The following is an 18,057-nucleotide window of genomic DNA, read 5'->3' on the forward strand; positions in this document are numbered from 1 at the left end:
AAAAAAGGAAGGCTTTAACTTTAACATAGCAAAATTACAAATAACAAAACAGTTATCAAGCAAGAATTACAGTTACAATATTTATACCTATTTTATCTTTTATCATAACAACCATAACATCATAAAAATGGCAATTCTACCAAAAGCAATCTATAGATTCAATGCAATCCTCATCACAATCCCTACAAAATTCTTCACAGACCTAGAGAGAACAATAATCAACTTTATATGGAAAAACAAAAAACCCAGGATAGCCAAAACAATCATATACAATAAAAGTACTTCCGGAGGCATTACCATCCCTTATTTCAAATTCTATTACAGAGCTACAGTAATGAAAATAGCCTGATATTGGCATTAAAACAGAGATGTTAACCAATGAAATCGAATTGAAGACCAAGATATTAATCCACAAACCTATGAACACCTGATTTTCGACAAAGGAGCTAAAATTATACAATGGAAGAAAAAAAGCATCTTTAACAAATGGTGCTGGAATAACTGGATGTCAACCTGTAGAAGAATGAAAATAGATCCATATCTATCACCATGCACAAAACTCAGGTCCAAATGGATTAAAGACCTCAATATTAATCTGACCACACTGAATGTGATAGAAGAGTAAGTGGGAAGTAGTCTGCCACACATGAGCACAGGAAACCACTTCCTACGTATAACCCCAGTAGCACAGACATTAAGGGCAACATTGAATAAATGGGACCTCTTGAAACTGAGAAGCTTCTGTAATGCAAAGTACACTGTCATTAAGACAAAAATGCAACCTACTGAATGGGAGAAGATCTTCACCAACCCTGCATCAGACAAAGGTCTGATCTCCAAAATATATAAAGAACTCAAGAAACTAGACATTAAAACTCTAATTAACCCAATTAAAAAATGGGGTACTGAACTGAACAGAGAATTCTCAACAGAAGAAGTTCAAATGGCAAAAAGATACTTAAGGTCATCTTCAATCTCCTTAGAGATCAGGGAAATGCAAATCAAAACAACTTTGTGATAACATCTTACACCTGTCAGAATGGCTAAAATCAAAAACACCAATGATAGCTTATGCTGGAGAGGATGTGGAGTAAGGGCAACACACATCCATTGTTGGTGGGAATACAAACTTGTACAACCACTTTGGAAATCAGTGTGGCGGTGTCTCAGGAAACTGGGAGTCAACCTACCTCAGGGTCCAGCAATTCCACTCTTGGGAATATACCCAAGAGATGCCAAATCATACTACAAAAGCATTTGTTCAACTATGTTCATAGCAGCACTATTTTAATAGACAGAACCTGGAAACAACCTAGGTGCCCCTCAATAGAAGAATGGATAAAGAAGGTGTGGCACATATATACTTTAGAGTTCTACTCAGCGGTAAAAAACAATGACATCTTGAATTTTGCATGCAAATGGATGGAAATAGAAAACACTTTACTGAGTGGGATAACTCAGACTCAAAAAGAGGAATATGGTATGTACTCACTCATAAGTGGATTCTAGCCATAAACAAAGGACATTGAGCCTACAGTTTGTGATCCTAGAGAAGCTAAATAAGAAGGTGAACCCGAAGAAAAACATATATTTATCCTCCTGGATATTGGAAGTAGTCAAGATGGCCAGGCAAAAGTTAGGAGCACGGGGCGGGGCAGAGGGGTTGGGGGGAAAAGGAGATGAGGAGAGTGTAGGGAGAAGGGAAGGTTTGGGGAGAGCTTGGGGGAATGGATGGTTGAGATGGATGAAGGGTGGATATGTGAACAGGGAAGAAGATATCTTAACTAAGAGAGCCATTTTAGGGTTGGTAAGAGACTTGGCTCTAGAGGGGTTCCCAGGAGTCCAAGGGGCTTTTCCCCAGCTAGGTCTTTGGGCAGTAGAGGAGAGGGTGTCTGAACTGGCCTTCTCCCATAGCCACACGGATAAATATCTTGTGGTGAATATCACCATAGAACCTTCATCTGGCGAGGGATGGAGATAGAGACAGAGACCCACATTGGAGCACTGGACTGAGCTCCCAAGGTCCAAATGAACAGCAGAGGGAGGGAGAACATGAACAAGGAAGTCAGGACCACCAGGGGTGCGTTCACCCAGGGAGACGGTGGGACTGATCTAATGAGAGCTCACTAAGGCCAGCTGGACTGGGACTGAACGAGCATGTGATCAAACCAGAATGTGGCTGACAATGAGAGAAGACTGAGAAGACAATGATAATGGCACTGGGTTTTGAGTCTACTGCATGTACTGGCTTTGTGGGAGCCTAGTCTGTTTGGAAGCACACCTTCCTAGACCTGGATGGAGGGGGGAGGGCCTTGGACTTCCCAGGACAGGGCACCCTGACTTCTCTTAGGACTGGAGAGTAACGGGGAGGGGAGGCTGGGGGAAGGGAGGTTGAAATTTTTAATAAATAAATAAAATTTAAAAAAAGATTGCTAACAAGTATCAATTAATTGGTAAGAAAGCATTAGGAAAAGAAAAGCAGTGCTAGATTACTAAAACTAATAGCGATTCAATAAAGAAATACCAACATACAGTAAATGCAGGGCTCACTAATTAAGCAGTACAGTGCCTGTAAGAGTATTTCTAAAGAGCTAAGAAGGGGAGCTGGGAGAAGTGCAGAGGGAAAGAGCACATATTCTTGTTGTTTTCCAAAAAACATTTCGAACAAAATTTGTTAAATATGTTGAGGTGTATGTGAATTACCTAGGTTATGTATGAATGGGGGGAAATAAAAACTTATTAAGAAGATATTTTATAAAATTGATAATATTTTAGAATGTCTTAAAAGGTGTGATTGTATTTTCACTGATGAGTCTGTCTCTAGATGGCAGTCTATACTTTGTAACACATCTAGCTAAAAATATAACGATGGTTGTGCATTATATTGGTAAATTAGCATCTGTTATTTATGTTTTTGGAAAAACGAGCTCTGTAAGTGGGTTCTCCCATTTATCCCTAAGGTTCAGACCCAAACATGATTTTCTCCGAAGTCCCTTCTCTAGAAATGGATTGTGACAAGGAACAGAGAACAACAGCACAAGAGTAAAGTTACGACTATTATTTATCTCATGCCATAAGAAGTACTACAGTGACTAAGAAGAGCGGAAGTTCAGCCATGGGCAGCTGAGTTATGAAGAGCACTGACTAAGGAACTTCAGGACTGTCTGAACTTTTGTGCTCTATGTTATCTCTATCTATTAGTATTTGCTTTCCTTGGAAGTATCAATCAAGACAATATCTTCTGTGCCAGTACTCTATGGAGAACTCCAGCTGACTGCCTTAAAGGGATTTCCCGACTATCTGAACTAGTACCCACCCATATGACATTCCAGTCTTCCTTCCTCTCCTTCCCCTTCCTTATTTATTCCCTAATAATCCTGCTCATTCAAAACAAAAATGATGTCCGAACTCTGGATCATATAAAACAGTGATAGATAAAGCAAATGCCAAAAAGAAAAAAAAAATCACATACTGGCACGTGATTGTCAGTTACCTAGTCTTTCAGGACTATACAAGGGGCATGGTATCTTCATTAGAACAGGCAACTCATTAAATGTTTATCAAATTTTAAAATTTGATTGACTGGTGATAGGTCATTTCTGAAAGTAAGCATTGTTCATCGTTCATTAAAGATGTCCAAACATTTTCCTCAAATCTTAAAACTGTTAAAATGACCTCATTTTTAGTGTTCAAGCTCTTTACATGAGACAAAAGAAATGATAGTGAAAAACTAAATTTACATTTAAAATGTCAGTAAATTCTGTGTTCTGTGCTTCTAAAATGGTTTAAAACTTAGTTTAACACTCCAACACATGCAAATATATGATAGGAATTCAATAATAGAATGCTTGAAGAAAATGTACCAGAATGTGGGTCCAAACACAAGCATAAAAAAAAGGTAAAAGGGAGCCACCTTAGGGTTGGCAAGAGTGGCTCTCAGGAGCCCAAGGCGATGTCCCCAGTTAGTTCCTTAGGCAGCTGAGGATAGGGAACCTGAAATGACCCTATCCTATAGCAATACTGACGAATATCTTGAATATCACCATAGAACCTTCAGCTGGTGATGGATGGAGATAGAGACAGAGACCCACACTGGAGCACTGGACTGAGCTCCCAAGGTCCCAATGAGGAGCAGAGGGAGGGAGAACATGAACAAAGAAGTCGGGACCACGAGGGGTGCACCCACCCACTGAGACAGTGGGGCTGATCTAGTGGGAGCTCACCAAGGACAGCTGGACTGTGACTGAAAAAGCATGGGATAAAACCGGACTCTCTGAACATGGCGAACAATGAGGGCTGATGAGAAGCCAAGGACAATGGCAAGGGGTTTTGATCCTACTTAATGTTCTGGCTTGTGGGAGCCTAGCCAGTTTGGATGTTCACCTTCCAAGAAAGGGACGGAGGGGGGAGGACCTAGGACTTACCACAGGGCAGGGAACCCTGACTGCTCTTTGGACTGGAGAGGGAGGGGGAGAGGAGTGGGGGGAGGGGGAAAAGGGTGGGAAGAGGGGGAGGGAAATGGGAGGCTGGGAGGAGGCGGAAACTTGTTTTTTTTCCTTTTCTCAATAAAAAAAAAAAGGTAAAGAAATATTCCCTAAGTGTCTTCTAGGAACAGAGTGTTGTAGAAAAATATGTCCCTCATCTTGTGCTAACTCTCTAGCATAGCCCAAAAGAAAAACTGTCCCAGAGCCCCATGCACAGACCCAGTCCAACCACAGGTCAGAGAGGGCATTCTCAATATTGACAGGTACCACATGGCAGCCTGTGACAATGACTCCAGGCAGGAACCCCTTGTGTCAGTTGGTCCAACCATCCCCCAAACCCTCATCCTTTAAATGACCCCAGACAGTATTACTCCTTCCACCTTCCCCTGAAAATAGAACAGCATTCTGCTTCCTGAATTTCTGAAGAACTACCAATTTGCACTGTGACCCTTAGCCCTGACACCCCAAAACCACCTATAGAACCTAGACATAGATCCTAGACAGTCCTACAAAGAATCAGAACATTAGCAGATTATTATTCTAAACCCAGAGAAGGTTTGCTTTTAGAATGAGAAGTGAAATTTTTCTCTAGCTGGGCTGGGAACACTTCAGAAATTCCATTCAAGTATGTTAAGTTGCCGCCCCCCAAACTGTATTCAGGGTACCAAGTACCTGATCTACAATGTGAAAAAAATATGATAACAACAAAAATTCTAACACCCATTTAACAAAGGTGAGAGCAGATAGCCAGACCAATAAACACCACTAATAACCTAACTCCAAATGCCTAGGTCCCATTGCAAGAACACATGCCACACACAAAAATAAAAACAATTTTTCTCCTCCAGAAATTTGAACGACAGTGTTGATTGATAATCCCTGAGAAAAGCAACTTAGTAAATACATTAGGCAATTTGTTCATTAGTATCCTAATAAGAAAGAGTGTGTATTTGGGTGGGTGGGAGCAGCAGGGAGAGGGCGGGGAAGTGGAAACTGTGATCAGAATATACTTTATAAAAAAACTAGTTTGAACTTTAAAAAAAAGACAATGATTTCAAAATACCAATTACAAAAATATTCAAGGAACTCAAAGAGAATATAAATAAATGCCAAAATAAAAACCACAAAGGCAAAAACAGATGAATAAAATATAAAATAAAAATTAATAAAAATGTGAAAATAGAATTCATTAAAGAGAATCTCTAAAGAAAAGGCAACTTGACATAAAAATGCAAAAACAGAAACCCAGAAAGTCAAAGTTCAAAGATTTGCATCTATAGACTGGATCAAGTGGAAGAGAGAATATCAGGCCTTAAATACAAGTTACAGGAACAGGAAAACATTCAAAAAAAAATATTAAATCTAATAAATCCCATGAAAGGAACATGAAAGAACTCTGGGACACAAAAAGGGCAAGCCTACAAATCAAATGTGTAGAAGAATCAAAGGCAATATTTTCAACCACCAGGAGGTGATGGCGCACGCCTTTAATCCCAACACTCGGAAGGCAGAGAGGCCAGTGGATCTCTGTGAGTTTGAGGCTAGCCTGATCTACAAGAGCTAGTGCCAGGACAGGTTCCAAAGCTACAGAGAAAACATTTCTTGAAAAATCTTTAAAGACAGACAGACAGACAGACAGACAGACAGACAGACAGACAGACAAAAAACCCACCCCAATGAAAGTTAAGAGATGCATATCAGGGTACAAGATGGAAATACAGAACAACACCAAATGGACAGGCAGGGAAAACAAGCTCCCCTTTTTTTGAAGTATGTACTAATACATACTTCAAAGAGCATGTATTAGTAACTTTGGAAATATCCATAACAATTCTCATTTCAATAAAAGACTAAATGTACTGAAACAAAGAAATAAAACTAAAAGATACAATAGGAAAGCAGAGAAGAATGCTGGCAATCAGTTTGCATTCTCCTTTTACTGTTTTTGGTGCCTCAATGTGATGATTAATGATGCATCTACCCTGTTCACTGACATGTTTGTAGAAACATCCTTATAACACCCAGAGGTATGTTTCCATGATGGTCTGAATTGAATGAAGTTGAAAAGATTAAGCATCACACTCACTGTCAAAACTTTGTTAAAAATGAAGACAAAAAATTAATGCTAAAATTTATGATTAAAAAGCAATCATAAACAGTAATTTTCTGTCTTTCTTGAAGATTTTGAAAGACAGAAATGCATTGCTACTTAGGCAGGTAACACTGACCAGGAAAAGAGCAAATACCCTTAAAACACACTCTGCTAAAAATGATCAAAACAAAATTGTAGTGGCAGGTAAAGTTACACTGATAAAGTGACAGGTTCAATAAACAGCATGTATTTTACAACTGTGTACCTCGACATCCTGAACACTGGATAAAAAAGTTGATTAAATCCAGAAGTGCGATGTCCCTGTCTTGTTTATATGATTCAATCCAGTCATCCACCACGGACTGTAGGGAAAAAAATATAAAAATAATTTTAAAAAAATTTTGACAATATACTAAACAGATTTTTTAAAAGTGTGTGTGTGTATATGAAAGCGATTAAATAAAACAATCTCTTACCTGAAGCTAGTGCTCTTTTGTCAAATAAAAGCACACTTCTCTATTTATAAGGTTAATAAGAGGTTCATTACTAGAGCTCAAAGATTTGTTTACAATAAAGCTGACATTAAAAATCTCATCAAAGTTACTATTAAACAAAATAATTTTAAGCTTATATGATAAATATTAAAATTGACTTATATATAGATATGAGATTTTTAAGTTTAGCAAACTTAATCCACTATAGTGTACATAAAGAATGCATATCAAGGCAACAAGCAACTTTTTAAGTAATGTAAGAATGGTTCTGTATTGGCAAATGAAATGTATGAATCAAAATTATAGGAAAAACTTTTGTAGTACTTACTAGATTTCAGAGAGTAATAAAATCACTGATGCAACTATTTTTCCATATTTTAACAATAAATAGCTTAAATATATACTTAAGAAAAGACAAAATCCTAAATGATCTAGCTATTTGAATGTTTAAGATACTTCAAATAACCAGAAATAAGTCAACCATTCAATATAGCCTGTATTAAAAGCAAACATTAGTGAAATACTGCAAAAAAGCAATGACATGTAATAAGAACACCAAAATCTAACTTTCTTTAGTGATGTACCTACTTATAAGTTCTCACGATCTCCCCCACTCATGTTTGATTCTATCATGTAATCCTGATTAAGCTCTGGTTTACCAAAAAAGGAGGATGTTGAAGCAGGGAAGTAAGGAAGAAGAGGAGAGCACATGGAAGGAAAAAATTAAGCTAGTGATTAGCTGGGAAGATAAATAGTATGGACAATGGAAGACACTGATTGTCTGATTATATACACATGAAAAATGCCAAAATGATAATCCATCATTATATATGTAAAATAAAAAATTATAAAAAGAAGACCAAAGTCTACTAATGTTATTCAGCAGATTAGTAACGGTGACAAGATAGCTGGATAAATGTTTATGTACAAAGTAACTTAACAAAATCAGCATTAGTTAGAAAACCAATGGATAACTGGACTGCAATCAAATAGAGATGCTAAAACATCTAGAGGAAAATTAACTTTGTACGTCACAAAGGATACAGAAAATAAGTTTAGAAAGAAGCATTATGTTCTGAATTCCTTTTAAAATTTTAGTATTAGATTAATAAAGCCTATGTTTACCATATTTTTAAAAATCTAACTGCCATTATAATTTAATCTAATCTAATCTAATTAACTGTCATTCTAATTAAAATTGCTTAAGATTTTATCCAGTGGAAGAGGTTGTATAGCTTCAGAGGAAATGTATAAAATCAATTTTTTAAAAAAAAATGGTGGCACATGCCTTTAATCCCAGCACTTGGGAGGCAGAGGCAGGCGGATCTCTGTGAGTTCAAGACCAGCCTGGTCTACAAGAGCTAGTTCCAGGACAGGCTCCAAAACCACAGAGAAACCCTGTCTCGGGAAAAACAAAAAAAAAAACAAAGAAAAAAGAAAAAGAAAAAAAGTGCATGAAAATATATTTAATAAAGTGACATGCATAAAATTAAATTATATAATGAGAAAATTCTATAAATGTAGATATATAATCATAACCAGATAAAGACATAAAATATTTCAAGAATTGAAATATATTCTCAACCTCCCTTCCCACATGTAACCCTCTTTAGCCCAAAAGTAAACTATTTTAGTGATATTTATAACTGACAATTAGTTTGAGATGAATAATTTTTAAAGTTCATATAAGGTATGCATTATCCTTCAAAAAAACTGTATCGCATTCATTCACATTGTTATTGGTGTGTATTGTTGTGTGTGTTTGTGTGTGTGCAACCACATGTGTTTTCGATTTCTTTTTAAGACAGGTTCTGGTATCACTATGCAGCATATCCTGCCTAGCATGAAATTTACTGTGCAGAACAGGTTGGACTTATATACCTCTGCCTCCTTAGTTCAGTGATTAAAGTTAAGTGTTATCAATTTCTGATTACATTGTTTACTGTTTGTTTTTCAATATCAGTGATTCTTTCATTACAAAACGAAATCAATTTGTTCCCTAAACTTGATACATTAATGGTACTTCTACTTTAGGGATATTACAAACCAAACTCTTATGTACACACCTTTTGGTGTTGGTATATTTCTTTTCCTATTTTAAACATAACTAGCAGACTGGTTAATACACAGAATAAACACAAGATGTCCTAGTTTATTTTCTATTTCTGTGATAAAAAAAAATTCCCTGAACTAAGAGAAAAAGGGGTCATTTGCTCACAGTATTGTTTCAATACATCATTACAGGAAAAACAAAGCAGGAGGAACTTAGTCCTTCTACACGCATTACATTCATTGTCAAATAAAGACAGCAGTAAATTACCACATGTATACTACTGTTCAACTTTTCCTCACCTCTTGACTCAATCTAGGGACCAGATCATTAAATGTTGCAGCCAGTATTCAGGATGAGCCACCAGAACTAACTACAATATAAAATCCCTTACAGGCATGTCCACAGACCATCTTCATCCAAGCAATTCCACATTCAGATTCCTTTCCAAGATAATTCTAGAATGTGTCAAGTGGACAATAAAAATCAACATCACACAAATATTACCAGATTACTCAAACCATAAAACGTAAAGTTAATACAGCAAGTTTCATTCTACCAATAATAAATATGATCCAGTAAGGTCTGCTTTGTAGAGGCTTCATGTCAATACAAATACTAGGTAGGTATTTTCAATCCATTTGAATTAAACTCCATGGTTGGTCATGTTTTCCCTTTCAGGACTCCTTATCGAGAAGAGCTTTCTTTCAAATAAGGAGAATATTTTCTGACTTAAAATTTCTCTCCTGCAGCATCACATTCACGACTCAGAAGTTTTGTTTTAAAAGTTAACAAAAAATAAGATGTTGGTGACAAAAGAGGTTGAAAAACACAACTGACGGTTCAGGTCTGTTTAAGGTGGCAGGAACTGTAAGATAAATGTGAGAACTAGAAATGGGCAGAGCTGTCAAAGTGTGGCTCTTAGGTATGAAGCTCAAGACCCCTCCCCATCAAACAACCAGAAAAGAAAACAACAAAAAAGCTTGATGGCAGCAGGTGGTGGTGGCACACACCTTTAATACCAGCAGAGGCAGGTGAGAATCTATGAATTCAAGGCCTGACTGGTCTACAGACCTACTTCCAGGACTGCCAGGGCTACACAGAGGAACCTAGCCTCGAAAAACAAAATCAAACAAACAAAAAAAGCTTTATGGGATAGCTAATAAAATGAGTATAAAGGTCATTGTTAAGGAATACTGTAACTATATATGGTTACATTATTTTTAATCCCCAGAATGATTTCACTAATAAATACTAAGTTTCTTACGAATCCCCAAAGCATTATGAGGGAATGAGACTGCAGCACTGAAACTTGCAGCACAAGTAGGAAAACTGAATACAGGACACAACAGAAGTGATAGATAAATAACCAAAAAGTACCATATGGAGAAAACTTAAGCTATCACAAAAGCGATAATTTAATCTTAGAAAGAAAAAGCTAATTGTATAAATAGAAAATATGCTGAAAAAATAGGCTTCCTTAGCCAGGCGGTGGTGGTACACGCCTTTAATCCCAGCACTTGGGAGGCAGAGGCAGGCGGATCTCTGTGAGTTCGAGACCAGCCTGGTCTACAGAGCTAGTTCCAGGATAGGCTCCAAAGCTACAGAGAAACCCTGTCTCGAAAAAAAAAAAAAATAGGCTTCCTTATCCAGAAATGAATGAAATTATACTATTGAAATGCTCAGAGAAAAGCATGAAGTAACAGGATTCTATGTAACTAAAGCCCAGAGTGCAAAAATCCTGTCTGGATTTTGAAGCATTATCAAGTGTAAACATAACCAAATTAAAAAGAGATGTAAAGAGAAGAACAAGGGAAGTGACAATAGAGTGAGAAGAGGAGAGGAAGAAAGGAAGCCATGTATCTACATAAGACACCTCACAATCAAATTGATACAGGGGTATAAGGAAGAGAAAAGGTTTTATACAACGAGGAGGTAAAAATGGGAAAGCAAATGAAAGAAATCATGGAACATTTCACATTAAATACAATGTAAGCTCATAAATAGTGAATAAATATTTTAAAAGAAAAATCAATACAGGATTACTTTAATAGAAACCATATAAAATACATCATTCAGATAATAGAAAGATGAAATTTTTGCAGATTTCTGGTAATGGTGATGTACCTGAAACCCCAGCAGTCAAAAAGATGAGGAAAGGGGATATAAGTTTGAAGTCAGACTGTCTCAACTTGGAAGTCTCAGAAGGGACAGATGAGACAAAACAAACAAAAACACAAGGTGTGTGTGTGCGCACGTGTGCGAGCATTAGACCAAAGACTTCACAAAACAGTCAGTTTAAATTGTTTCAAGTTTATCGATACAAACTTAGGTGGGAGGAAAACGAGGTCAAGAACATATGTTATAGTAATCTCACAAAATGATATCTTCTAGAAACGACAGAGAAGTTATACCCATGATGCTACATGAACAGAGCTTCCTACACAAGATCTGAAGTAAATATAACACCTATGGCCATGCTAATATGGAAGGGAAAATCTCAAGGTGTCTCAAATTCAGACCAAAAAAAAAAAAAAAGCAACTAAGAGATACCAACAGCAGTAGCAATAGTTTTCCTCACGGGAAAGTCCCAAACTACTATTGTTTAAAACCAAGTGGTCAGTCATGAAATCCTATACAGAGACATAACATTATATGGCTTAAATAGGTTATATTTATGTATTTGGGAATGTATTACATATGTATATGTAAAAACAATCAAAGAAACAAAGGCCATGAATTTGGAAGGAGTAGTACATGGGAAAGATTGGAGGAATGAAAAGGAAGGAAAGAGTAACATAATTATATTTTATTTTGGTTTTTAAAATATCTTCCTCAGAAAAAAGAAAAGAAGAAAAATCACAAATTTTCCTAAGAGGTTTCATAAAAGAGAAAAAAAGTTGTCATTGAATCTGGTTTGTTCATCTTATTAAAGGGCTATAAATTATATGTGTGTTCTTTGATTTACAAGGTTTTCTTTTAATGATTCAAAAATTATAGAATATTTTAAAGAATCTCCAATAGCAGCAGCCTGACCCTTCATTATTCAGATAAAATAAATTGCATACTTCAAAGACAGGGACATTGTTCAAATATTTGGTTAAATATCATTCAAATAAACAACAACAGTTACAGATGGCTATATGTGGAATGTATCTGAGAAGTATGCAGCTGACATGGAAGACACGTCTTCTTAAAAACTGTTCTAAGATTAGGCAAATATGTGATGATATCTTGTTTGTACAAATAAAGTTTGCCTGAGAATCAGAGGGCGAAGCTAGCTACTAGCTAAACATAGACGTCTGGAGGTCTGTACAGACAGACAGGAAGTGACATGGTTGAGCAGAGAGAGGAAGTGATAAAGCGGAAGGTAACAGGAGCTCTTTCTCTTTTTGGCAGGAAAGATGAGTAGGTAAGGAGGCTGTGGTTTTGCTCCTTCGACTCTGATTTCTCAGCATTTTCCCAAATATTTGACTTTGGGTTTTGGTGTAGGAGGGTCTTCTGTCTATGTGTTACTTTCATTGGTTAAATAAAGAGACTACGTTGGCCTAGTTGATAGGGTGAACTCAGGTAGGTGGGGAAGACAGAACAGAATTCTGGGAGGAAGAAGGCAATGTGGCAAACCCCATGGCTCTCCTCTCTGAGACAGATACTGGCTAGACTCGTGCCGGTAAGCAACAGTAATAAAAATGGGTTAATTAAGATGTGAGAGTTAGCCAATATGAGGCTAGAAATAATGGGCCAGGCAGTGTTTAAATGAATACAGTTTCCCTGTAATTATTTCGGGTAAAGCTAGCCGGGTGGCTGGGTAGGACGAAAAAGCAGCCCGCGCCCCTATTTACAACAGGATTTTTATTATTAAAACCTATTAGAATTTTTGCTACATATCAGCACCAAACTTAAAGGCACACTTTCATGAAAAAGCCACTTGACTGTGGCTTTGCAGCCAGGGGCATGGGTCAGAGGTGGATGTGAAGCTCCACAAAGAACTCCTACTGGAGTGACCGCTCCACCAAGCTATATTCTCTTTTCTCTCCAAGTCTCTAAGCATGTTTGGGACTTTCTGTTGTTCTTTTCTTTATTTTCTCCAAATCTCTGAGTAAGTTTGGGATTTTCTTGTAGCCATTCTAAAATAGTTTCCTGCTGCCACCTAAACTCCAGAAGAACCTGGGATCCAAAAGTCAAAAGACTTATCTGCCCTAGACTGGTTGGCTTAGTAAGCCAACCCCTTCTCCTACCCCTTCAAAGTGCTTTACCCATAAAGCCTGTGTACATTTTTCAGACAGCTGGTTTTTTTTTATTTGCACCATAGGCTGTGGGCTTTCCCTACACCCCCTTTCTTGTGCTGCCACCCTCAGCTCACGGCTATACACTATCACCTGCAGCTGTCTTCTGGCTGTTCTCCGCCTGTGTTCTCCACTCACATGTGCTATGTCTTAAAGTTCACTAATATTGTCAACAGATAGGGTAAGAAAGACAATTGGGAATTCTTATGTGGAGAAATTAGTTAAAAGAGAGAGTTTTTCCCAAATTAAAAAATGGGAAGCACTATTACTATGGAAGTATTTGGATCTCAGTATGATAATATGCTTAACAATTTGAAAGTGCAACAATTAAATGAGAGGAAAACTAATTTAGATGGTTATGTAATATCAATTATAAAAAACATCACTTTGATCATTTTTGTTCTTTCATTAAGAAAGTTGGTTAATATGAATGCTAAGATACAAGTTTTAGAAAACTACAATAAAACAGACCATAGAGATGCGCAAATCCAGAGCGGAATTTAGGAGAGATGCGCAAATCCAGATAGCGGAATTTAGGAGAACCAATTTCAGAGAACCAATTTTAGCACTGCATATAAGGTTAGAGATGAACAGCCTAAGGTTTTCAAAAAACTAACTTTAATTTATCCAGTCACCTAAAAGTAACAACTGCCAGCTAATAAATGTTAGGGATTTTTTCCTAATGTCAGCTCTCTGACAACACAACCCCCCCCCCAAAAAAAAAAAACCAATCAAACCAAATGACAACAAGCCGAATTAAAAGATATCCAGGTTTAATGGGATTTCTAGGTGCTCAGGTGGCCCCAATGAGAACCATGACCAGGGAAGAGATGGTGAGTAGGAGACCATGAAGGGGCTTTCAGAGGAGCAGTTTAAATAGAATGGAGGAGTGGTCAAGATTTTAGTGGGCTGCCTTGTCCTCCTAGGGGTAAGGGTCAAGGTTTGGTGAGCACAGGGGCGGGGCCTCCAAAGATGGAGGCCAGAAATGGGGACTTACAATAAATATCCACAAAGGTGTGCAAGAGTTAAATGAACTCCTATGGAAATGTCATATCAAGAAAACAATAGTCTCATATGACATGCATTCACCTTTTGTGAAGTAGATGTTGAACTCATGTCAATATGTAAGAGAATTATTCCTAGAGACTGAAGAGACTTGTCTAAAGCACTCTTAGAGACTAGCCATCAATTAAAATTAAAGACCTTGTGGACTGCACAGACTAAGACCATCAAACAATGAAGTAGATCTAGAGGCATGGAAATATCTCCAAACCACCTTATTAGGGAAGGAGATTATGATGTACAAAGGCAAACTATATATGATTACCAGGCCCTGAATTTATACAGCACAGAAGATTTGGGTGCTTGGTTCAAAACTGAAAGAGAAGTAAGAAAAATTGAGTCATTTACTAAACTTACACAGGGCCCAAAGGAAGCCTTCGTGGATTTCCTACAAAGACTGAAATCAGTAATAAATATAATAATACCATTTTCAGAAGCTAGACAAATAATCGGATCTCTGGCTTTTGAAAATGCTAGTGTACAATGCAAAGGGGTAATTAGGCCATTAATGGCAAGAATGGCACACTTGGAGGAATGGATCCAAGATACAATGAATAGTGAATCTCATGATCATGATGATGAATGGATACTAGAGGTGATTTCCAGGGGCTTGAGAAAAATTGAAATATCAAGTATTTCAGTTGTAAACAAAGTTACAAAATGATTGTAAATAGAGAATATTGCTTCTAAGCATAATATAAACAAAGCACCTCTCCCTTATGGATTACACAGAAGGTATGGCAAAGGTAGGAATCGGAACCAATGAATGCAGGTCAACAAGGACAGTCAAGGTTACACTTTGCCATAGCAAGTGACCTTGAGAAAACTCTCCAAGGCCCCAATGACAAATTCAGATCAGTCACTTCCTATAACCATGAGCAATTAAAGAACCTAATGCCTGTAATTAAAACAAAACAAAACAAAACATAATCCTCTGCATGACAGAAAAACTGCATAGAAGAGAACAAAAAAGTCAGAAGGGCCATAAAGCAAGTATTTTGGAAAATTCCTATAAATTAACAAAGACCAAAATTGAAAATACAAATAAATGACGTTGTCAATGAAGGCTGCATGGACAAAAGTGTGGAAGTCAAAATAACTGCATCAGAATCTTGGCATCCAAATTGGCTTCTTCAGGTGGTAAATGTTCAGCTTTTAGGAACTGGAACTTTATCTCAGGTAAAACAGAGCATGAGATGGGTTGAATGTATAGGGTTAGAAGATCAGAGAAGAAAAGTAAAGTCATATTTGGCTAGGATAACAATGATTTTTGGGAGGACATGATTTGTTAAATCAATGGAAAACTCAGAATAACAATCATAGAATTTCAGAAATGAATCATATGTTAATGTACATTTCTGGGAAAGTATTAGACGGTATGGAACAGTCACTGACCATTCAGGTTATATAAAACAGTTGCTGATATTTGAAAGGCATGAAGAGCTCTACTGTTAAATGGTTGACAGACAAACATGTATGGGTTAAGCGATGGCCTTTAACAACAGAGAAACTGCAGGTCTTAGAACAGCTGAAACAGAGCACTTTAAATACTCAGTATATTGAAGAATCACCCACTCCTTGAAATTCTTCTGTATTTGTTAAAAAGAATTCTGGAAAATGGAGAATAACAGATCTAAGACCTGTTAATAAGAAGATTCCGCCAATGGGCTCTCTACATTCTGAAATTCCTTTGCCTTCTCTATTGCCTGAAGGATTGCCTTTTATACTTATGGATTTAAAAGACTTTTCTCCACTATACCATTACAAGAAAAGGTCAAAGAAAAATTTGCCTTCACAGTGCCTACTTAGAAAAATTCTCAGTCTAAGAGATATCAATGTAAGTTTCTCTCCACAGTGAATGTTAAACAACTAAACCACTGCCAATATTTTGGGGGTTTTTTTGGTTTTTTTTTAAAGATTTATATATTATGTATACAACATTCCTTCCTTATATGCTTGCATGCCAGAAGAGAACACCAGATCTCATTATAGATGGCTGTGAACCACCATGTGGTTGCTGGGAATTGAACTCAGGACCTCTGGAAGAGCAGTCAGTGCTCTTAACCTCTAAGCCACCTCTCCAGCCCCAGTGCCAATATTTTGAATGGCAGTCATTGGAAATGATATGTAAGCAGTTTCCTAAATCTAAAGTTTACCACTAAATGGATGATATCTTATTAGTTAAATCAAATATACATACTTTAGAAAGTCTGAAAAAGCAAAGAAAAATTTGCCTTGCTGGGGATTACAAAATGCTACTGAAAAAAAATACAAAGAGGAAATTCTATTAATTATTTAGGCTATAAAAAAGGTTTGCAAAAAATTAGACCCCAAAAGCACAAATTAGAAGATACTGAGTGCTGATCAAGGAAGGTCATTGGTTAATTAAATAAAGAAGCTACTTGCCCTGATAGGTTAAAACATAGGTGGGAGGAGTAAACAGAACAGAATGCTGGGAGGAAGAGGAAGTGAGGTCAGACTCGACAGCTCTCCTCTCGGCGGCAGACGCATCAGAGAGACACGATGCTCCACTCTTGCGGACAGAGGAGACAACTCTGCTCTCTGAGACACACGCGATGAAGCTCCGACCCAGGATGGACGTAGGCTAGAATCTCCCTGGTAAGCCACCTTGTGAGCTACAGCAGATTATTAGAGATGGGCTAGTCCACGTGTGAGAGTTAGCCTAAAAGAGGCTAGATAAAAATGGGCCAAGCACTGACTAAAAGAATACAGTGTCCCTGTAATTATTTCGGGGCATAAGCTAGCCAGGCGGCCCGGGGTGCTGGGGACGCAGCCCCGCCGCTCGTATTTCAAAAAATGGCGCCCAACGTGTGGCTCGAACCCATGACCCTGAGATTAAGAGTCTCATGCTCTACCGACTGAGCTAGCCGGGCGGCCCGGGGTGCTGGGGACGCAGCCCCACCGCTCCTATTACTACAAATGGCACCCACGTGGACAACTGCTTCCACATAAAGCCTGAGACAGCTTGGGAAGGAATTCTAGACCAATATGACAGCTTTGTGCATGGTTTCTTGGTAGCAGCACTCTCTCGGGTCTACTCTGCTTGCCAGAGGCAAGCAAGCGCTCTCATCTAAGAGAGGCTTCCTGACTCAGCTTTAGCTGCAAAGCTTGCAGCTCTTTTAAGAGGTCCTGCCATGAAACACTTAAACGTTGTTGACGAAAAGCTGAACGCATGCTTTTTGGTTTTCATCCGTAGCAGGAAAAAAGCTGAGCCGTTTAAAAATGCCGGGTTTCTAGGCCATCCTGCCAGGGCAAACTCTGACTCTTTTATGCAGGCGGTTCGTGCGGTTTGCAAGCACAGGCTGCTGAAGCTCGTTTGCTGGCAGGGACCTTGAAATGCCATAGAGTTGTGGCTATAAACATGGCTACAGCCTGTATATCCATCATGAGGCTGGAAAGCTAAGAAATGGACTGGATCTAGCTGGATAAGCCACAGCTTTACTCCTACCCATATTGCTCAGTAAATTAATGACTCATGTGGTCAGAAAAAGAGAGATATAGAGTAAAGAGAGATTCAAAGAGAAAGAAAATTTTTAAATGATTTACCGTGTGTTAAAAATATATGCAG

General features: G+C 37.8%; 1 protein-coding gene across 2 annotated transcripts in view; it reads right to left on the bottom strand.

Annotated features, from left to right (window-relative positions):
• The window catches only part of Stag1 (stromal antigen 1), a 335,960-nt gene that overhangs the window by 191,982 nt on the left and 125,921 nt on the right, over positions 1-18,057 (bottom strand). For both annotated transcript variants that reach the window (XM_005367800.3, XM_026789595.1), the window contains one exon: positions 6,842-6,938. In XM_005367800.3, the coding sequence (XP_005367857.1) occupies positions 6,842-6,938 (97 nt within the window). The remainder of the gene's footprint in view (positions 1-6,841; positions 6,939-18,057) is intronic.

The sequence above is a fragment of the Microtus ochrogaster genome, unplaced genomic scaffold, assembly GCF_000317375.1.
Source record: "Microtus ochrogaster isolate Prairie Vole_2 unplaced genomic scaffold, MicOch1.0 UNK24, whole genome shotgun sequence".
Lineage (NCBI taxonomy): Eukaryota > Metazoa > Chordata > Mammalia > Rodentia > Cricetidae > Microtus > Microtus ochrogaster.